General features: G+C 40.8%; 1 protein-coding gene across 7 annotated transcripts in view; it reads left to right on the plus strand.

Annotated features, from left to right (window-relative positions):
* Nucleotides 1–17686, plus strand: part of PCGF3 (polycomb group ring finger 3) — a 66010-nt gene extending 48324 nt beyond the window's left edge. For all 7 annotated transcript variants that reach the window (XM_075739887.1, XM_075739885.1, XM_075739890.1 and 4 more), the window contains 7 exons: nucleotides 2603–2699; nucleotides 11298–11353; nucleotides 12348–12458; nucleotides 12946–13034; nucleotides 14266–14403; nucleotides 15619–15699; nucleotides 16851–17686. In XM_075739887.1, the coding sequence (XP_075596002.1) occupies nucleotides 2603–2699; nucleotides 11298–11353; nucleotides 12348–12458; nucleotides 12946–13034; nucleotides 14266–14403; nucleotides 15619–15699; nucleotides 16851–16898 (620 nt within the window). In that variant the 3' untranslated portion in view covers nucleotides 16899–17686. The remainder of the gene's footprint in view (nucleotides 1–2602; nucleotides 2700–11297; nucleotides 11354–12347; nucleotides 12459–12945; nucleotides 13035–14265; nucleotides 14404–15618; nucleotides 15700–16850) is intronic.
* Nucleotides 17687–22630: the final 4944 nt, after the last annotated feature.

Below are 22630 nucleotides of genomic sequence, written 5' to 3' on the forward strand. Positions count from 1 at the left end.
ATGCTGGCTGTCTTGAATCACCTCCCTGTACTCCACGTGCCTTAGCATAGCTCCTGGGAGGATCGGTTCCAAGACCTTCCCAGGCACAGAGGTGAGGCTGACAGGTTGGTAGTTCCCAGGTGTTAAAGGAGTAGCTGCTGCCTGAGCATTCACTTACCACACACACTTATTCTTGGGCGCACTTACTCCTTCAGGCTTGATTCTACGTTACCTGTAGCAGACTCTCAGGTGTCAGATTTTGTAAAATAATTACTTTAATTGACGGGTACAGCAGCTGGATCAGCCCAGGCTGGGTGCCTCCAAACAGACGGAACCAGAACAAAGAAATCCCAGGGCAATTACACCCTTAGGTCCTATACAGCTGCCTCTCGCACGCCCTTCACGCGCTATCCACGCGCCCTTTAGTCCAATGGTGATTTTTGGTCTGGAATCTTGTAACATCTAATTGGAGTCTTCTTGTGTGTCCTGGCATGCAAGCTCTTATCTTGTTGACTTGCAGTTTCTGTAGTTTTCCCCAATGGTTGGAGCCTCCTTATCTTCTGGTTTACAGTCCTTGTGCACCTGTCCTTGCTGGTGGAACATGGAGAACTGAGGAGTCCTAGACTTGGAAAAACAGTACCGAGACATTAGTGTGATAGCAAAATACTTTCCCGTACTAAAAGACTAAACACAGGACTGTACTGACTGTTAGGAAAACTACTAGGACAATTACAGAGAAAAATACCTCTACCACAGCCTAAGGCTTGAGCAAATCTAGCCACTCGTGCTAAGCTAAGCAAACAGCACAAATCACATTTTATTATATTCCTAAGTAATTTATTCTAATTAAAACCTACTTATTTACATTAAACAACCAATATCCTTCAACATCAGGGTCCTACTTTCTACCCTTTTTTAAAAATGGGTGCAGTCACCCTTTTGCGAGTCACCAGGGACTTTGCCTGACTGATGGGACTTTTCAGATACCACAGAGAGTGGCTTGGCAGCTGCATCAGCCAATTCCCTCAGGGCTCTGGGATGCCTCTCATTAGGTCCCATAGACTTAGTATGTTCAGGTTCCTCAGGTGGTCTTGAACCTGATCTTCAGTTATAGTGGGAGGGACTTTGGTCCCCCAGTCCCCATCTTGCGGTCCATCCATTCGAGAGGTGGGGGAAGAGGGGTTGCCAGTGAAGACAAAGGCAAAAACGTTGAGTACCTCAGTGTTCTCGTCCATTGTTACTAGTTTGCCAGTCACGTTCATTGGGGTGGGGGTACACTTTCTCTGATGTTTCTTTTCTGGCTGATACAGCTATAGAAGCCCTTCTTATTTGCATTCCTTGCCAAGTTCACCTCCAGGTGCACCTTGACCTTCCTGACCCCACCCCTACACAACCGGGCAATATGGTTTCCTAGGATAGCTGTCCCTGCTTCCACTGTCAGGTTCTGCTTTAATTGACTTGGTAAGACCAGGTTTTGGCTTCACTTTTGCAAATGGATCTACTGTTCTGGCGTTCCACTGGAACAGCCAGCCAAGTGTTCTAAAGCTATGAGCTTTGGTCTAACCATAACCTCTACCAGCAACAGTACTGTCATCCTAAGTGTGTGACTATTCACAGAATGCAAATTTACTCTGCTTCATTTGCTGCTGCATAATATTTTTGGTAATAGTGTGTGTTTATTTAATTGTACTATCATCTTGTCTGAAGGGTAGATGGCGCTATCGTTACAGAAATTCTTTCATGTTGTGTGATAAGAACAAGTGCATTGATACCAAGATTAAATGAACTGCTGCTGTTCAAGAAAAAGCTATTCCCCCAGGGGTTTTTTTCCTATATTTTTGAGTTGTAACTTCAAGTGAGTCAGGATATCATGTAGTAGTCTATATTGTAAGTACTGTTTCTGGGGAGGTGGGGATGTAAATAGTTTACTTTGAATGAGATAGGGATGATTGTGTGTATGAGTGTGGAAACAGTTTCAAAAGCATGCAGCTATATAAGAACAACTGCTTTAGCAACTTCTACCAGGATATTTTACAAATACTGAAGGTCTGCGCCCATGTAATTTTTTTTCTGGTGGAAGTTTAACTGTAGTGTACTCTGTGAAAGTTAAAATAGCACCTGGATATCCACTTTTTGAAAGTTTTCTGTTCTTTTAAAAAGTATCCAACTTGGGATTATTTTTCTGTGTTGGGTTCATTGCCACTGTACACTTACTTCTGTTTGTGGCCATCGTTAAAGCAAATAAGCTTAGTATCTTAGTGGCATACGGTTCCTGTAATATCACCTCTGCAACCTGGATGGTGCAAGCAATATGATATTGACCTGCTAGAAATTGCTGTTCTAGTAAATTCCAGAGTGGGATTGTATGTTGTGTGCTTTATTAGGAAGATTCTGGCTAGGTACAGATGCTTTAATTCTACTGCATCACTTCCCTGTATCAAGAACATTAATGAAAGAGATTGGAAACTATATTCTGCATGATTAGACATTGTGCTTACATGATGTAAAAAATGAACTTTGTGTAAATTTCAGTAAGGTGCATTTCTGTCACTGTATAAAAATGAACTTTTTTTTCATTATGCTTCTTTTATTTCTTTTTAATTATGAATGTCCTTGTTATCAGTCTGCAGAAGCTGCCTAGTGAAATATTTGGAGGAAAACAACACTTGTCCGACCTGTAGAATTGTTATACATCAGAGCCACCCGTTACAGTATATTGGGTAAGTACGAAAGCAAAAGTGCAACTAACTTCACTCTAGACTGTTTCAGCCTTTTTTAATACAGCACAGCTTTTTCCTAAATTTTCTTACTTGCTTATCAGTGTGTTAAACATTTAAAAGGAAGGTTGAAGGTGATTGAGGAGATTTGGGATCAAACTTTGCTATGAATTTGCAACTCCTTGACATCTATTAGCTTCTTCTAGGCTTAAAAGCAAGGAAAGTAAGCATTTTACTGTTTAATTTCTCTGTGAGTTTTAATGGGATTTAGTCATTCCTCGTTTTGTATGCTTAGGTTGTTGTCCTGGTTTCAGCAGGGATAGAGTTAATTTTCTTTCTGACAGCTGGTGTAGTGCTGTGTTTTGGATTTAGGATGAAAATAATGTTGATAACACACTGATGTTTTTAGTTGTTGCCAAGCACTCAAGGACTTCTCAGCTTCTCATACTGCCCTGCTAACGAGAAGGCGGGGGGCGCCCAAGAAGCTGGGAGGGGACACAGCCAGGACAGCTGACCCAAACTGGCCAAAGAGATAACTCCATACCATACAACGTCATGTTCCCTTTATAAGCGGGGCAGTGCTGAGAAGCTGGGCAGCTGGGGTCCTGGCACGGCAGCTGAGGGTCTTGAGCAGCATTGACTTCAGAGTGGTGCCATTTGTCTTCCCAAGTAGCTGTTGCGTGTGATAGAACCCTGCTTTCCTGGAGATGGCTGAATACCTGCCTCCTGATGAGAAGTGGTGAATGAATTCCTTGTCTTGCTTTGCTTGCGCATGTGGGCTGGGAGGCTGGCAGCTGGGGGTCTTGTGTAGCATTGACTTTGGGTGGGAAGTTGTGCTGTTCATCACTTGTTTTGTATGTATTATTATCATAAATATTTGCCTTTATGTGTTTTGTCCTATGAAACTGTTTTTATCTCAACCCAGGAGTTCCTCACTTTCACTCTTCTGATACTCTCCCTCATCCCATAAGGGGGGAGGGGGGAAGTGAGCGAGTGGCTGCGTGGTGCTTAGTTGCCAGCCGGGGCTAAACCGCAACGGTCCTTTTTTGGCGCCCAACATGGGGCTTGAAGGGTTGAAATGACAGATTTGAACAGAGCGTGTTAAATTAGTTGCAAGCGTACATTATCTTAGCTTAATAGTTGTATTCTTTGTTCATGTGGTTGCATTTTGTGAGTTCTTACTGGTATTATGTATTTCCTACGGTGCTGTTGATCTTTTCTGGGAGCTGGATGAGGATGTTCCTTTTGCTGCACGGTATTCTACTCGCTTATGATAAGGTAGCATTATTGGCCATGAGAATATTTTGGTTTGTGTATGCAGCAGTGCTCTCTCTTCCATACCTCAGGTGCTATCTCCTGGGAAGTATTGGGAATTACTTTCTCTACTTTTTTTCTGCAGAGAAGCAATCTCTGGGGGACACAGAGGGGAACACCTTCACCTTCCCTTTCTCATTCAGGCTAGTTACAACAGCTCTTACAACCGTTCTTGAGAATTCTGAGTATCCTTGTGATGTTCAGAACCCGTGCTAGGTCTCCTGAATGTGGTTCAAGTCTTTTTTCAGGTTAAAAAATTGCTTAAGAATACCACCTAGAGATCAACTTGAGAAGCATGCACTGCAGCCACTCCAACCCCGGTGGCAGGCACCGTGGCCACTCCAGCCCCTATGACAGGCACCGCAGCCACTCCACCTGTATTGGGTTTGCATGGCAAGGTTTTGGTAGCGGGGAGGCTACAGGGGTGGCTTCTGCGAGAAGCTGCTAGAAGCTTCCCCTGTGTCTGATAGAGCCAATGCCAGCTGGCTCTAAGACAGACCCGCCGCTGACTGAGGTCGAGCCCATCGGCGACAGTGGTAGTGCCTCTGGGATAACATAGTTAAGAAGGAAAAGAAAAAAAAAAGGAGCGCAGCTTTTGCAGCCAGAGAGAGGAGTGAGAAGATGTGAGAAACTTTGCAGACACCAGGGTCGGTGAAGAAGGAGGGGGAGGAGGTGGTCCAGGCACCGGAGCAGAGATTCCCCTGCAGCCCATGGAGAAGACTATGGTGAGGCAGGCTGTCCCCGTGCAGCCCATGGAGGATGGTGGGGAGCAGAGACTCCACCTGCAGCCCGTAGAGGACCCCACACCAGAGCAAGAGGAGGCACCTGAAGGATGCTGTGACCCCATGGGAAGCCCACGCTGGAGCAGACTCCTGGTAGGACCTGTGGCCCCATGGAGAGAGGAGCCCATGCTGGAGCAGGTTTGCTGGCAGGACTTGTGACCCCGTGGGGGACTCATGCTGGAGCAGTCTGGTCCTGAAGGACTGCACCTTGTGGAAGGGACCCACGTTGGAGCAGTTCATGAAGAACTGCAGTCTGAGGGAAGGACTCACATTAGAGAAGTTGGTGGAGGACTGTCTGCCATGGGTGGGACCCCATGCTGGAGCAGGGGCAGAGTGTGAGGAGTCCTCCCCCTGAGGAGGAAGGAGCGGCAGAGACAACGTGTGATGAACTGACCACAACCCCTATTCCCCGTCCCCCTGTGCCGCTTTGGGGGGAGGAGGTAGAGAAACCAGGAGTGAAGTTAAGTTGAGCGCGGGAAGATGGAAGGGCTGGGGGGAGGTGTTTTAAGATCTGTTTTTATACCTCATTACTCTACTCTGTTTTGCTTGGTAATACATTGGATTAATTTTTTAAGTTGAATCCGTTTTGCCTGTGATGGTCATTAGTGAACAATCTCTCCCTGTCCTTATCTTGAGCCTCTCATATTTTCTCTCCCCTGTCCAGCTGAGGAGGGGAGTGATAGAGCGGCTTTAGTGGGCACTTGACCTCCAGCCAGGGTCAGCCCACCACACTGACTTGGAGATGGAGGAAATTGAAAAGCTGTCCACCTTGCCTGTTCTCTTGGAGGACCCTTCCGTTGTGGGGTGGCTGAGGGTCGAAGAACAACAGGTGCCAATCGCTACCACAATGGTGCACTGGCAGCAATACCACACCAACCGAGACTCCCTGATTCCCATCGGTAAGTTGGTTCATCGACTGGAGAGCCAGCGAGTGATCAGCAGAACCCGCTCACCCTTTAACAGCACCATATGGCCAGTGTGAAAATCTAATGGAGAGTGGAGGCTGACAGTAGGCTATTGTGGCCTGAATGAAGTCATGCTGCTGCTGAGTGCTCTCATGCCGGACATGCTGGAACTTCAGTATGAGCTGGAGTCAAAGACAGCCAAGTGGTACGTAACAATTGGTATCACAGATGTGTTTTTTCTCAGTCCCTTTGGCGGCAGAGTGCAGGCCACAGTTTGCTTTCACTTGGAGGAGGGGCATCCAGTACCCCTGGAACCGACTGCCCCAGGGGTGGAAACACGTCCCACCGTCTGCCATGGGCTGATCCAGGCTGCACTGGAACAGGGTGAAGCTCCAGAGCACCTGCAGTACGTTGATGGCATCATCGTATGGGGCAACCCTGCAGAAGGAAGTTTTTGAGAAAGGACAGAAAATAGTCCAAATCCTTCTGAAAGTTGGTTTTGCCATAAACCAAAGTAAGGTCAACGACCCACACAGGAGATCCAGTTTCTAGGAATAAAATGACAAGATGGATGTTGTCAGATCCCAATGGCTGTGATCAACAAAATAGCAGCTGTGTCTCCACCCACTAGCAAAAAGGAAACAGAAGCTTCCTTAGGCATTGTGGGTTTCTGGAGGATGCATATTCCCAATTGCAGTCTGATTGTAAGCCCTCTTTATCAGGGGACCCAGAAGAAGAATGATTTCAAATGGGTCCCTGAGCAACAACAAGCCTTTGAACAAACTAAACAGAAAACAGTTCATGCAGTAGCCCTTGGGCCAGTCCAGGCAGAACCAGACATTAAAAATGTGCTCTACACTGCAACCAGGGAGAATGGCCTTACCTGGTGTCTCTGGCAGAAAGCACCAGGGGAGACTCGAGGTTGACCCCTGAGGTTTTGGAGTCAGGGATACAGAGGATTCGAGGCACACTACACTCCAACTGAAGAAGAGATACTGGCAGCACATGAAGGGGTTCGAGCCACTTTGGAAGGGGTGGGTACTGAAGCATAGCTCCTCCCGGCACCCCGACTGCTGGTACTGGGCTGGATGTTCAAAGGGAGGTTCTCTTCTATATGTCATGCAACTGATGCTACATGGACTAAGTGGGTCACACTGATCACACAGCGGGCTTGAACAGGAAACCCCAGTCGCCCAGGAATTCTGGAAGTGATCACGGACTGGCCAGAAGGCAAAGATTTTGGAGTGTAACCAGAGGGAGGGGGTGACGTGTGCTGAAGAAGCCCCACCGTATAACAAACTGCCAGAAAATGAGAAGCAACGTGCCCTGTTCATGGATGGGTCCTGTCACACTGTGGGAAAGCATCGTAGGTGGAAGGCTGCTGTATGGAGTCCTACACGACGAGTTGCAGAAACAGTGGAAGGAGAAGGTGAATTGAGCCAGTTTGCAGAAGTGAAAGCCATCCAGCTGTCTTTAGACATTGCTGATCAAGAAAAGCGGCCAATGCTCTACCTCTGTACTGACTCATGGACGGTGGCCAATGCCCTGTGGGGGTGGTTACAGCAATGGAAACAGAGGAACTGGCGGCGCAGAGGCAAACCCATCTGGGCTGCCCTGTTGTGGCAAGACATTGCTGCCTGGCTAGAGAAGCTGGTTGTGAAAGTGCCTCACGTAGATGCCCACGTACCCAAGAGTCAGGCCACTGAGGAACATCAAAACAACCAGCAGTGGATCAGGCTGCTAAGATTGAAGTGGTTCAGGTAGATCTGGACTGGCAATGTAAACATGAATTATTTATAGCTGGGTGGGCCCGTGACACCTCAGGCCATCAAGGAGGAGATGCAACATATTATAGATGGGTTCATGATTGAGGGGTGGACTTAACCAGGGATGCTATTGCAGAGGTTATCCATGAATGTGAAATATGGCACTGTGGTTAAACAAGCCAAGTGCTTAAAGCCTCTGTGGTATGGAGGACGATGGCTGAAATATCAGTATGTGGAGGCCTGGCAGATTGATTACATCACACTCCCACAGACCCACGAAGGCAATTGCCATGTGCTTACCATGGTGGAAGCAACCACCAGATGGCTGGAAACGTATCCCATGCCCCATGCCACCGCCTAGAACACTGTCCTGGGCCTTGAAAAGCAAGTGCTGTGGTGACATGGCACCCCAGAAAGAATTGAGTCAGACAATGGGACTCATTTCTGAAGCAACCTCACAGACCACAGCTGGGCCAAAGAGCATGGCATTGTGTGGGTGTATCACATCCCCTGTCATGCACCAGCCTCCAGGAAAATCAAGTGATACAATGGAGCGTTAAAGACTACACTGGGAGCAATGGGTGGTGGGACCCTCAAACATGGGATACACATTTAGCAAAGGCCACCTGGTTATTTAACACCACGGGGCCTACCAATCAAGCTGGCCCTGCCCAACCAAAACATCTCCATACTGTAGTGGGAGATAAAGCCCCTGTAGTGCACATGAAGACTATGTTTGGGAAGACAGTCTGGGTTATCCCTGCTTTGGGCAAAGGCAGACCCATCTGTGGGACTGCTTTTGCTCAAGGACTTGAGTGCACTTGGTAGTTGATGCAGAAGGATGGGGAAGTCCAATGTGTACCTCAAGGGGATTTGATTTTGGGTGAGAACAGCCAACAAATTACATTGTATGATGTTAATTGCCATACGATAATGTGTGTCATTGTTAATATCTTTGCTGTATGCCATAGTAATAGTATTACAGTAAGAATTATCCAGTTTAATGAAGAATGAACTCTGATGAAACTGAACACAGGTGATGAAACCAGAACCAGCTTCAGCAACGAGCACCCAGCAGCTTCCTTGAGATTGACGTCTCAACCTGCAGAGTGTGAGGATGGACTGCACCACATGCATCAGCTACACGGGGTGGATACTGTCCTGGTTTCGGCAGGGATAGAGTTAATAATTTTCCTTCTGACAGCAAGTGTAGTGCTGTGTTTTGGATTTAGGATGAAAATAATGTTGATAACACACTGATGTTTTTAGTTGTTGCCAAGCACTCAAGGACTTTTCAGCTTCTCATACTGCCCTGCTAACGAGAAGGTGGGGGGCACCAAAGAAGCTGGGAGGGGACACAGCCAGGACAGCTGACCCAAACTGGCCAAAGAGATAACTCCATACCATACAACGTCATGTTCCCTTTATAAGCGGGGCAGTGCTGAGAAGCTGGGCAGCTGGGGTCCTGGCATGGCAGCTGAGGGTCTTGAGCAGCATCGACTTCAGAGTGGTGCCATTTGTCTTCCCAAGTAGCTGTTGCGTGTGATAGAACCCTGCTTTCCTGGAGATGGCTGAATACCTGCCTCCTGATGAGAAGTGGTGAATGAATTCCTTGTCTTGCTTTGCTTGCGCATGTGGGCTGGGAGGCTGGCAGCTGGGGGTCTTGTGTAGCATTGACTTTGGGTGGGAAGTTGTGCTGTTCATCACTTGTTTTTTATATATGACGATGATATTCTTTTATGTGTTTTGTCCTATGAAACTGTTTTTATCTCAACCCAGGAGTTCCTCACTTTCACTCTTCCGATTCTCTCCTCCATCCCATCGATGGTGGGGGGAGAAGTGAGTGAGCGGCTGCGTGGTGCTTAGTTGCCAGCCAGGGGTAAACCACGACAGTCGTAAAAGCTACATAAATGAAACATTTGTAGAAATTAGACTTTTACAAAATCCTCAAAATAGTTGGTGTCTCAGTTGAACAGTGCTTTTCAGTGTCTTGACAGAGTAACGGAGAAATAATTGTCAGCTCTATTGTTCTATTAATCTTTCAAAGGTCTGTTTAGTTCATAGGAACAGATAAGAGTACGGCAGCAAAAACTATTAGACCAGTGGCTTTAATCTCCAGAATGGAACGATCTTGTCCTTTGTCCTGTTTTGATCTCTACACAGAGTGGTCTCACTTTCTGACCTAACATGAGTGTTCATTGGTTTGGTTTTTTTTTACTAAGATTCTCTTTTCTTCTCTGACATTCCCTTGCTTTCCTTTCAGTACTTTCCTTTCATTTTACTGAACTATAGTAACTTTTGCTGATGAAATTCCATTGTGCCAGTGTGTTTGAACTAGCTGTTGCATATCAAGTAGTGTTTTGCCTACCTTTATAAAGAGTTTGCTTTCATTTGTGGCAGTTTTCAGTGTTTGTTTCTCAGGTCAGTAACAACTTCTGAAGCAATGCTTATAGAAAATGAGTCTGATTTCCCTTTACTTTTACAGAAAACTGTTGATGTTTTATACACACTTATATTGCTCAAGCTGATCCTGATTCAGGAGTCTGAAACTAGTTATGCCACCTCTGCATTTGCAGAATAATAGCCTACACTGATAATACATTATTTGATACACTTATAATACCCTATATGAGTGTATGCTTTGAATGGACAAGCAGATGACAATAGACAAGAATGAATAAATGACACTTAAACCAGCATGTTTGTTTCCTGTAAAGCTACAGGAATACGCCAGTGCCTTGGTTCAAAGCTTGTTTTCTGTGCCAAAAGGGGCCAGGAGAAAGCATCAAATTGAGAACAACTAGAAAGGAATTTGTCACTTGTTTTTGGTGATTGAATATACTTCAAAGGAAGTATGTTGCCTGAACTAGTTATAAAATACTGTCCCTTCAAGACTGAAGCAGTCTACTTTTGGATATTTTTTTTTTTAATTTTTTTTTTTTAAATAAAGAATCAGTAGTCAGTAGTTTCACAATATGTCTTAGAATGTAGATTTGCACTCCTATTCATCTTCTTCTATCTGGAAAATAGGTAAACCAAATGTGTCTGGTATTTCACATTACTGAATGCTGTTAAATTCTTACCTCTGATCTAATAGTGATGGCTGATTTACTCATTTATGTTGAAATATTTTTGGAGATATTCCTGCAATCCATGTATGACTCTTGAAAATCCCAGCCTATGCAAATGGGATTGCTACTGGTTGAAATGACAGGAATTTTAGCATCAATGATATTTTGATTCTTCTTGTAGTGCTGCTTAAAAGATTGTAATGGTTGATTGTAAATCTCTTGATTTGTCACCATTTCTGTACTTGTTCACTTGTCTCCACTGCTGTGAAGTGCTCATATCAGGTGATAAGAAGCCTGAGACTACTCTTGTAAGCCTCTTCTCCTATTTAAGTCAGTTCAGGCTTTGCTATTGCAAGCTCTGTTGGGGTGATGACATTGCAGCAGCTGAGACAGACATTTTAAATGTTTCTGATTTTATTTATCACTTGGAAGTTAGGGTCATATTTTGTTTATTTCAGACAGTGACCAGTGACTTACTTTAGACTGCACCAGAATGGGGTTCCATGGGGTGTCATCCTCCACATGTCCAAGACTATTCTTCCTCAGGCTTCCATTAGGTTTCTGTCTTAGCCTGTACATTTTCATAATTCATTTTGTGTTACTGTCCTCTCTTGTTTGATATAAATACTGATTTGACGATTGAAATTCTTCTTAGGTGAATTTGGAGATTTTACATCAATTTAGTACTGGAACTATTTTTAAGATAAAAGTTTTGAATGAAGATGGTTGACTTAAACATTTGATTTTGCTTTTTTCTTGCTAGTCATGACAGAACAATGCAAGATATTGTTTACAAACTTGTGCCAGGCCTCCAAGAAGGTAAGTTGTGGTATGAATTTTTAGAGGTTGTTTTGCACATACTTCTTTAATACTTAAAAAAAAATACAGGGGGGGAGAGGATGTGTGATGAAAATGCAGAGGGAGGAACTGAGGAAAAATACAATGGAAAACCATATTGCTTCATTTCTGTCATTTCTAAATTAATAGTACAGGTAGTACAATTAATAGTACAATTGATATTCAGATTAATTTCATACCTGTACTAGCAGCAACTGGGGGAGTGGTGGGAGGAAAGATGGAATATTTCTTCACAAAATACAAAAAAAAAAACCAGAATGGTAGTTCAGCTTTTGAATGTTGGCACACTGTAACCTTTTGTTCTTGTTAAACTGTGTACTTAAACCTGTTGTGCCAGCTTTCCAGAATTCTCACAGGTAGAATGTAATGCAGAACAGCTTTTAGTTTCAGTGAAGTTTCTGCTACTGTGTGAGCCCTCTATTAGCAGGTAACTTCTAATTTGTGTTTTCATAATCCTGTTTGAGACTGAATCTGTTTATATTAAAGAAGTAGTTTACAGTAATTGCTCAGTAATTGTCTTAATGTATGTTACAACTTCAAGTAGAGTATTTTAATCCATTTAAGCTGCAAAACCAAAACATTCTCAAACATCAATAAGATTAAATAGATTATTTATAAATTATTTTTAGCGTATTGAAAATCAGAATTATAAAATAAAAATGGTCTGACTGAAATATTGTGGGAGGGATTCAAAATAAGGTATAGTATTTTAAATACTATCTCATTCTAATATGAATGCTATAATAGTAGCTATACAGATGACTTTGTAGTATTTCAACTCTGAAAAATACAGGCATGACTTGATACAATACCGAAGATAGAAGAGTAGTAAGACTGACAATATCACTATTTGTTGGCAAGCCTGTTTCACTTCAGAGGGAAGGGATTTGGGATAACTTCTTAAATATTGCATTAGAACTTTATTACAGGGATTAATATTTACAATTTTAAACAGCGGAAATGAAAAAGCAAAGGGAGTTTTATCACAAGCTGGGCATGGAAGTTCCAGGGGACATCAAAGGGGAGACATGTTCTACAAAACAGCACCTGGATTCCCATCGAAATGGTAAATGGTCCTTTATTTATTCTGTTGGGTGGGTGACGGCTAATCGATGAACAGACAGACCTCTTGGAGGTGTGTGCCTAGCTGGTTTATTACAATCATGCTTGTTTTATAACGTTGCACAGTACAGTTACAGGGAGTGTAGGATTGTTGCTTTGTCCCTTATTAGTGCACAGAATTTTTTTCTTTTAGCTGATCGTAGCATGTTACTCTTGGTGAAGGAGGTCTCCATAGTAATGCCTCCATGGGGACTCTCTGGAATTACCCAGCTTCTTGGCTGCTAGCAGTTCAACTGAAGGTTGTGCTCTGTATGTATTGCTCTCTTTCACACGTGGGGCTGTTGGCAGCTAGTGTTACCTAAGCTGATAAGCACAATTTAGGAAAAGCAATGTTTATTCTGTATTGCAGTCCTGAGCTGTGCTGTTTTAATCATATTAGTATTACAAGCTGCTGCTGAGTGTTATCCCATATATCTTGTTTCTTATTTAAGGTGAAACTAAACCAGATGAAAATTCAAACAAAGAAACTTCTGAGGAAAAACAGGAAGAAGATAATGACTACCACCGAAGTGATGAACAAGTGAGCTCATAGGGCATGTTTTAATTTTATCTTGTATGTTAGCTTTAGTGCTTTGGTAAGCTAACAGAGAAGAAAAATAAGTGTTTCAAGGTACTTTTTCTGTCCTCTGATACAAACAAGATGCAGTGTTGCCTAATGCTTTTGTGTAAGCATGAGTTTCATCTTTGGGTTTTGGCAGGAATGGAGAGTATATTCAAGACATTTTCATTAAGATTGGATAGTTCTGACTGCTTGTTTATGAGTTTCCAAGGTATTTATTTGCTTTCAAAACAAATTCAGGTTATTTGCCCCCCATTCTGAAGGAGTGTATCCCAGTGTTACTGTGATACATTGAGCTGAATGTGTAACAATAATGATGAATAAAAGCTTTTGCACTTTTACTAACATACTATTTATTCTGTTTTAAACCTCTACTACTAAGCCCTATACCATAAAAATAGTATGAAAGCTGGGAAGTTCACCATTAAGTTTTAAACACAAAGCATGTTTGAAAATGAAATCTGCTTTTGGGATAAACAAGCCATCCCCTTTATGTGTTCCTGTTATGTGTGTCCAGAGTAAATTAAATTTGGATTAATTTCTTTTCAATTGTAATATAAGGGAAGTTTCAAAGAAATTGCACCTAGTACTGGATCCTCTCAGTGCATAAAGTAAATCATCACAGATAGCTTAGACTAAGTAATGGATAGCTGGATGAGAAAAGAAGTGAGAATTGAAGCATAGAAATTAGACTTTTTTTGGGAATAATCTTTAGAATTTTAAAATTTTGTTATGTCATTTGTATCCATTCTTTTAAATTCTCTTTTAGACCTGTGTTAAAATTCTGCTTTAAACTGGATTTAGCAGTTGCATTAAAAGCAAGAAGTTACATTAGAATCAATCATTAAAAATTGGCAATTGTCTTCTTACTGTTTATCTTACTCTAGCTTTTAACATAGGGTCCTCTTGAGCTATTGGCAGCCTACGAATGTGGACTGGAGCAGCCTTGTTACAACATCAAGAACTCTTTCTTGAACTTTTTTGTCTAGATCCATTTTGGTTGCAGTAGTGCTTACCACTAAACTAACAAGATATTAGAAAATGTTTTCTTTATAGGAATATAAGCATTTAAATTTGAGGAATACTAGTACTGTTTCATTTTGTTGTATTAATAAAACCTGCATATGGAATACACAATGAGGACTGCAGAAAATTGCGGCAGCCAACCCTAACTGTTTGCTTTTTCCTGAAGGTAAGCATCTGCTTGGAATGCAATAGCAGCAAATTGCGTGGATTGAAACGAAAATGGATCCGCTGCTCAGCACAAGCAACTGTCTTGCATCTGAAAAAGTTCATTGCCAAAAAACTTAACCTTTCTTCTTTTAATGAGGTAATATTTTAATTTTTAAAAATTATTTTGCAGCTACAAAAACCTTACAAAATTGTGGGATTGTTCCTTTGCAAAGGAATGTCTTTTAGTGTGATTTTATTTTTAGAAAGCAGAAGCATACACCATTTCTTGAATTATATGTTATGGAGCCATTTTCTTGGGTCTGTAAGGATTTGCGACTTAGTTTGCAGTGCATCTTTTCATGTCCATGTATAAATAGTTGTGCTAAAAGGCTTGGTTATGTACTTCCACATGTATTGAAATGGACTCTGGCAAGGTGCTCTGTTTGACAGCTTGTAGTCAGGTATACCGTACCGTCTCAGAGATTTCACACTCAGTGCAGGGGACAGGCAGTAACAAACACTTTAACACTACTGAAGGCCAGTTTAAGAGAAAGCAGCACAAATACTTTGTTCCTTTCTATGCTCTCAGTGAAGATCGACCCGAAGTCGCTGCCTACCACGAGCAGTGTGTTATCAGATACCTACTTTACCCTTCTTTTGCAGGAAATACTTGGAATCATGGGAAGAATTTATGATGAAAGGTACAGAAAGAAAGGCAATTCTTCGCACTTCTCCTAGTTCAGATTTGAAATCAACAGGGGCAAACATATGAATGCAGCCTCTGGTTACCACTTTGCTCAGTCTTGGTCACCGTGTCTAGACATCTCAATTGACTCTCAGCTTGACATCTCCCAGCCCCACATTATGTCACTGATTCACTGAATTTCATTAAGACTTTTCATTCAAATCAAATCATCTGCTTTCCAGTCCAATTTGTCAGTACTTTTCTGCTCAAACTTGTCAACAGCCAATTTGTATTTGTATCGCTCTTTCTTCCTATCTTCTGTATACTTCAAACCAACACTCTGTCTTATGGTTGGACTATGTCCCCAAACTCTTGCTGGTCTTCCTGAAACAAAACTGTATCTTCCTTTTCAAGAAAGGTCATTAGTATTGCTTGGGAAGCTAAATCAGTTAAGCCCAGTTCACCCTGTATTTCCTAGGTGGGCAGAGACATGGTCTTTCGGCACATTATGTTGAGAAAAGACACTCTCCTTTCCTGGTACTATTTTTGTCTGCAGAGCAACTTCAAGATGAACGGTTCCAGTGTCTTCAGAGAAAAAGACCTTTTCAAACATTTGTAGCATTATTTGAAATATGTTGTTTCAAGTACTGTTTCCCTGTGAATTAACTGTCATCTTTGTTTTGTCAGCTGGACATATTATGCAATGAAGAGATTCTTGGCAAGGACCACACGCTCAAGTTTGTAGTTGTTACTAGATGGAGATTTAAGGTATGATACAGTGGTTCCAACTAAATCATGAAGTAGCCAAATAAAATGTTTATACAATAAGCCTCATTTGGATCTATACTGCAGTAACTGCAACTCAATCGAAAGATACTTTAATAAATATCTAATACGGCATCCTTAAACACCAAGTATTAATTTTGTTTCCAAGAAAATGATGGAAAGGGGAATTAAGTATTAATTGCAAGGGAAAAGAGAACACTGCATCAGCTGTTTAATTGTTATCAAGTCTGGCAAAAGAAGTGGAAGCCACAAGAAAGTATTTTAAAACTGGTTTTAATTCACGTATACGGGGAATTGATTTTGCTGCAGAAGAGGCAGAAATTTCCAACACTGTTCTCTTCTGTAGCTCAAGAAGGCTGTTTTACTTCTAAACGAGAGTCTCGCAACACTGTGGTTATTTAGGATAGTGAAGACAGATTTATGGCAAAGGATTGAAGCAAGCCTTTCCAGTTCTGAGTGACAGGTGATTAATGAGCACCTTAAGTTCAATGTAGGCAGAGACAACCAAAGAAGAAATTCAAATTGATGTGCATCTGTACAAGTCCACTGTTCAGTTTTATAATGGAAATCTATGCAATTGTGAGTCACATGGAAAAGGGAACTGTAAACTGCCTTCTGAAGTGAAAGATGTGGGGGATGTAAAATGAAATGGGAAAGTGGGAGATCCAGAATAAATAAGAGGAAGCATTTCTGTACGTGAGACACAGAACTCCTTGGTGCAGGATGTTGTGGATGTTAGGAGTTTACCTATTCATAAAAAAACAATGGATACATTCACGTAACAGGAGTCAAGTGAGAGCTGTTAAATATGAAGTATCACATGCTCTTACGCTGTTTTCTAGACATCTGCATTTCTCCCTTACCAGGATTGGGTTTTCCAAGTTAAACACACCTGGTAGAACTGATCTTAAGGTGATCAGCTCTTGAGACAGAAGGGAAAGGATTCTTCATCTCTTGTTTGAGCTCCACAGATGAAATTGCATTTTGTTTTTGTCTTGGTGAAATTTTGACAGGTCAGATATAGCTTCTCTGATAGCTCATTTAAGCTTTAGTTTATGAAATAAAAGTTTTGCCTGCTGAACGGATTAGTTCTGGTTTTGTTTCTTAATTTATCTGATATTTCTGTCTTGCAGAAAGCACCTCTACTGCTGCATTACAGACCCAAAATGGACTTGCTGTAAGAGAACTTTATTGTCCTTCTGGACCGAGTTTTTTGCAGAGACTATCATCTGGCACCTTCTTAATGCATCACTAATCACATGACGCAAACCAGCTGAATAATTTTAGAAGACTGTAGTGTTTTCATAGCGAACTGTCCTTCTGAATGCTTCTTCTAGGGATGTATTACCTAGATTTCTGGGCAGAAAATATTTATACTTTTTTGTACGGAAGAAAGAAGTCACAAATCAACAAGACACTACCAGCACTAAGTTTACAGATACTGAAAACACTTCACAGTTCCATGTAGCTCAGTCTGATTTATCTCTTACAGTTACACAGAAATAAGTTAGAATGTTGTGGAGTGATTTAAAAATGTTGCTTTTGACACCAAGTTGCATTTAGTTACTTTTCACATTCTGAATCTTTAAAAACTATATTTTTGCAAAGTGTTATTGTCTTATATACTATGCCTGATTGCATTGGCTTTATTCGATTCTGTAGAGCATTGAACATACCTAATGTTGTAGTGACTGGTGATAATTTATTATGCTGCATTGAAAATTTCTGAAAATCTGGGAAACCAATAAGTTTGTTATTTCTGCCCAGTTACTGCTCTCTCTCACTTTGTGTTTTAGTAAAGTTTTGATACTGCTCTATGCATGTTGATTTGCTAAGATTAATAGAAATAATTTCAGTTGATTTTAATGTGCCCTGATATTTTGCTATGGCATAAATTGCACCACATAATGACAAATACTCAAAAGTGCTAGATTTGTGAACTTTCAAAAAAATAAACATTTCTTATGTAGTTGTGGCTTGCAGAAATCAGTTTTTAATTTAGAGAGAATTTGCTCTCACTAACTAGTGAAACACTGGCTCCTGGCCAACTTTGGGTGATATGGCACAGTTTTCACTTCACTGGATTAAAAATCCCTCAGATCATTATGAGCAGCTTTATATTTCTTTTACCTGTTTTCTTATGAAACCATAGCATTTTCTTTAGCACAATTCCTAGCTGTTTTGGGGCGGGGGGGGGGGGGGGGAGGCATGTCAGACAAGATTATTTTAGCACCTTCTGGCCTTAACTGATAATTTTTCTTGCATCAGTCCTAATGGATGCAAGATGATATACATGCATGCATATCTGTATGCATACATCTATACACACATATAACTATATATGATATAGAATGCACCCTCAATAGCACTTACCAGGGTTCACTGCACTGTTTGTAAGGCTTTTTGAAATAGTTCGCTTTTTGAAAACAGTAGTTGAAAGTGATTTCTGCAAGCTGTATACGGTATAGCATATATAGCATGATTGTGAGAGTATTTGTCTGGCACAGGTGTCAAGTCGGTGAAAACAGGCTACACCGTATTATTGGCAGCTAGAAATAGTTAACCTTCTAATTTTTGGAGGAGTTTTCCACTCAGCTGAAAATGCTGGTTGCTATTGCTATTAAACCCTGTAATTTTTTGATAAATGGTGATTGGATAAGAAAACAAGTTGGCCTGTAACTGCCCTACTTTCCTCTAGCTGTGCTCCTTCCCTTCTGCTAGAAAGTATTACTTGTTACTCAGTAACAGGAAGCTGATACTGGAAGAGGTTTATCCAAGTATTTTAAATCCTCTTCCTCTTCTTGAGTTTTCAAAGCACCACATTCCTCAGCATGTCCCCCATAGTTTACTTCTTTGGAGTCTTCAGTCCTCCTTTCTCAGCTCTGTTGCTGCAGAAGGGATGCTCCATTCTTTGAAAACACGGTTCCTCATTTTTAATTAGTCACAGATGCGAATAGGAAGGAAATCAAAAAGTACACAAGCAGAGAATGAAAGGGAGCCTACTGAACTGTGGAGATGAAAAGGAGAGCTGCAGAGAGGCCAAAAAGTGCTGCTGTTCTTGCAGATGAGGGTATAGGATAGCTGCATTTGAATGCGTTAGGCAGAACTCCACATCCAGGCTGGGTGGCTGGGTTTGTTGGGGTGTGGGGGTGTGCATGCATGTGAGCAATGGAATCGAACTTGGCCCTGGTTTTGGCTTACTGCTTGTGGACTCAGATACACACATTTTAGCTTTTTCTCTCTCTTTACCATTACTAGAACTAGCAGAGGACAACAAATGAGATCATAGGTCAGCCATTTTTATAATCTTTTCATGAAACAGCGCACACAGGTGGTATGGATGTGTACACAAACTGACATACTGGGCCTTTCTGGAGCTTTTTATGTGTTAAGTGACCTAGTGTAAGTAAGGGACTGGCTCTAGCTAGTGAGGCACTGAGACTACGAACAGGGCTGTAAGCGTCCACCCTCTGTGCACCGTGAGTGTGCAGACACTGGCTTTACCTGATGTAGACGTAACATTAAAGCCACCAGACAGCATTCTGATTAACCACCTTAATCAGGATATATATATCTATACATAAACACAAATATATTTATGTGAGATCTGTCTACCTCAGAATGTGTGCACTGCAGAAGCTTTTTGTACGACTAGATATTGATGCAGTGCTGTTAAAGTACACTGGGATTTTATTACTTTCCTGTGTACTTGTGCAACCCAGAAATTAGTTACCAACACACAAATTTAGAAGCCTTTCAAATCTATCTCTTGCTGTAACAATCTATAGTACAGAACATATATTTATAAGTTGATAACCATCTTTAGAATCACTTGAATTTATTAATGGTGCTATCCATATATTGAAAACTTTGTTTATACCTATATAGATACATAAATTCAAGCCAGTATTAATATCTACAGCTAGGTTTTTTTGCTCATAATTGTGTGTAACTGCTTTTGCAATGTGTTTAATCTGATAAAAACTCACCAGTAAACATGTAAAAAACAAAAACAAATACAAAACCACCCAGTAATTTTTCTAAATCACATGTCACAACATCTTTCTTTGCTACAGAAACTCTTTCCCTCAGGAGGGATGTGAGTGTGTCTGGACCATGTGTTTATTTCCTTTAGCCTTACTAAAAGACTACAATGCAATTGAATTGAGGTCAGAGGGAGGTCTCCTTTGGGTCAGAGCCTTGTTTCACTTCCGTGAAGCTTAAGAGACAGTTAATTTATATCAAGATTATATTGGGTAAAATAACCTTGATACTGTTCGAAGTTGGACTAAAAGTTGGACTTGGCATAGCTATCTCTTAGTACTAGTGAGACCATGTTAGTTTATTTTGGCTTTCTTGCAGATGCCATTACTGTGAAGTAGTTTTCACAATTGCTTACGCTGGTAAATAATTGCAGTAAAGAAGTATCTTGTTGCATTATCCTCGGCAGCAGTGAGACTGATGAATCACCCAGACTCAAAGTCTCATTAAATATAGTTTCATTACAAATAGAGAATTCAGATAGAATATATAATATTGAATTTAAATAAGATTTTGGGTTTTAAATTTTAACTTTATAAAATTATTTATTCTATTTTAAGCTTTCTGTCTTATTTTACCATCCAAGTATTTTTGGTTTCAGTGGTCTAGCTTTATTTACGGGCATATAAAATAAAATTGTAAGATGTTTTTACAAGCTTCTTCCTTTTACATTGAGTTTGAGTAGCTTTTATTAGCGTGTTTTTGTTTTGTATGGATAAAGAGCATTACTTATGCTTTTGTGCAATAGGTTTGAAACATGCATTTATTAGGCATATGTTTAAATTGTAAATGTAGCATCCACTTACCATTACATTTAAAAGGAGTGTAGATTGCTTTTATCACTTGTTAAATGGGGTTTTATTTGGGACTATTCTTGGGGGGCTTGTTTTTTGATTTTGTTTTCCTTTTTTTATTTTAAGAGTGAAGCGTGGGATTTAAATTTGTGTAAGTACAAGAACTATCTGTCAGCAATATTTTAAAATAAATGATCTTGCAAGAAACCTTAATGTGAATTGTGGAAGCAATTGGCAAGACTTGGAGCCTATCTGAAAGTGTTTTGTGCCATTGTTATGTCTGGTATATTTGTATACCATCAAACCTGGGAATATTTCTTTTTATTGGTTGCGCAATAGTATACACAACACTATCACCTCTGGGGATATGGGACCATAAAAAATATCAGACTACAACTATAATGGTGCTATTTTTTTTTCCAATAGGCTATGAGCCTTTGAAAGCATATCTGGCTCTTACTGTCTTTATAACAACGTAGTTAGTCCTAGGGGATTCATTGAAGTTTTTTCTACTGGATGATAAATATAACCATACAATTAGCCTATTTTACAGCATTATGCATCTTACCATTGAGCTAAATATAACAGGAAAAAGCCAACCAGTCTGTACATCAGCGAGATGAATCTTAAGTACTTTAAATGCATTTTGTACAGAAGGCTTGACTGTAAAGAAAAATCAAGTTTCTGTATTTCCTCAGGTAATCAGTTTGGATGTTTCACTGGAAATGTTAATGCAACCTACACTTCAGTTAATCTGCCTAAAGAAGATAACAGGGCAAAAAATTGTCCCCCACACTAGAATATGTAAGGCTTAATTAACTGTAACTAAGGTCTTGAGATCTATTGTTGAAGTGAAAAGTTGCAGACAGAACAACAATAAGGAACATGGAACAATGCTTCAGTCTGCTTTAATCAAAACTTGTGATCAGTACAAACACTTCTAGGAACTTGTGTCTTGTGACAAGTCAACAGGAATGTTTTATTGTGGAGTTATGGTTTATTTACATACAAATTAAAACTCTGGTCCTGCTATTTGTTCCATGTTTAATCATTCTTAGGGCTTCTTGGAAATCTGTCAAAGCCACAATGACCTGCCCAGATCCTAGTGGTAGGGTAGAAACTAAATGTCCAGTTCTATGAACGTTTATATTGGTAACATTACTGATAACCTAGATGGTTCCACAGAAACCAGTGCGATTGTTCATGTGAACAGTTAGGTGTGGCTGAAGGAAGGAGCCTTGATTTTTGAATATGATGTTCCAGTATTATTTTGTTTTTTATTATTTTTATATGAAACTCAAAGCATTGGTTTAATGGAATCTTGAATTCAAGTTACTTATCTGGACAAAAGGAGAATTTGTTCTTTCCTTCTGCAACAAGATTATTTTACGGTTAAGGGACAATAAGCCAGTGCAACCTCTAAGCCTTTATCCTCCTATGTGGCATAATAAAGATTCTGGAACTGTCACAGTGTAAACCGATATTTTTGGCTTAGCTTTATTTGAAAGTTTACAATTTTTTATGCTTTGTGTTGCTGTGTAATTTTTGTATTATTGGTGGCTCGTTTTGTCTGAATAAGCCTTTTGGGATTATTGCTTAATGTTTTGATTTTATGATAGTGAAGCTTGTATCCAGTGTTTTGCCAATTAATATTATATGCTTGTTAATAAAAGCAGAGAAACTAACTGAAACACTGTCAGGCTGGAAGTTATTGTCCCATTTTCCCACAAGAACATCAGGAACTAGCCATCATAATATCATAACACTAAACAAGCACAGCATGACTGAAATGGTGGTGGTGTGGCATCGCATTGTCATCATCAGCCTTTTACCCAAAACGCAAGTACGGCCCATGCAGAGCACTACTGCACTGCACAGAATGGCAATATGTCCGTGACAAGCGTGTGGCATGTAACAGCTGGTTAGGAAACCAAATGGCTTCAGCTACAAAGAGGAAAAACACAGTTGCCCTGATGTCTTTGTGTATCTGTGGATGGAAAGGTACTTGCCAGACCTGTGTGTGTTCCTTTCCATCTTACCCTGACCTGGCGATGTTGATCCACAGGGGCCGACTGCAG

The sequence above is a fragment of the Balearica regulorum genome, chromosome Z (assembly GCF_011004875.1).
Source record: "Balearica regulorum gibbericeps isolate bBalReg1 chromosome Z, bBalReg1.pri, whole genome shotgun sequence".
Lineage (NCBI taxonomy): Eukaryota > Metazoa > Chordata > Aves > Gruiformes > Gruidae > Balearica > Balearica regulorum.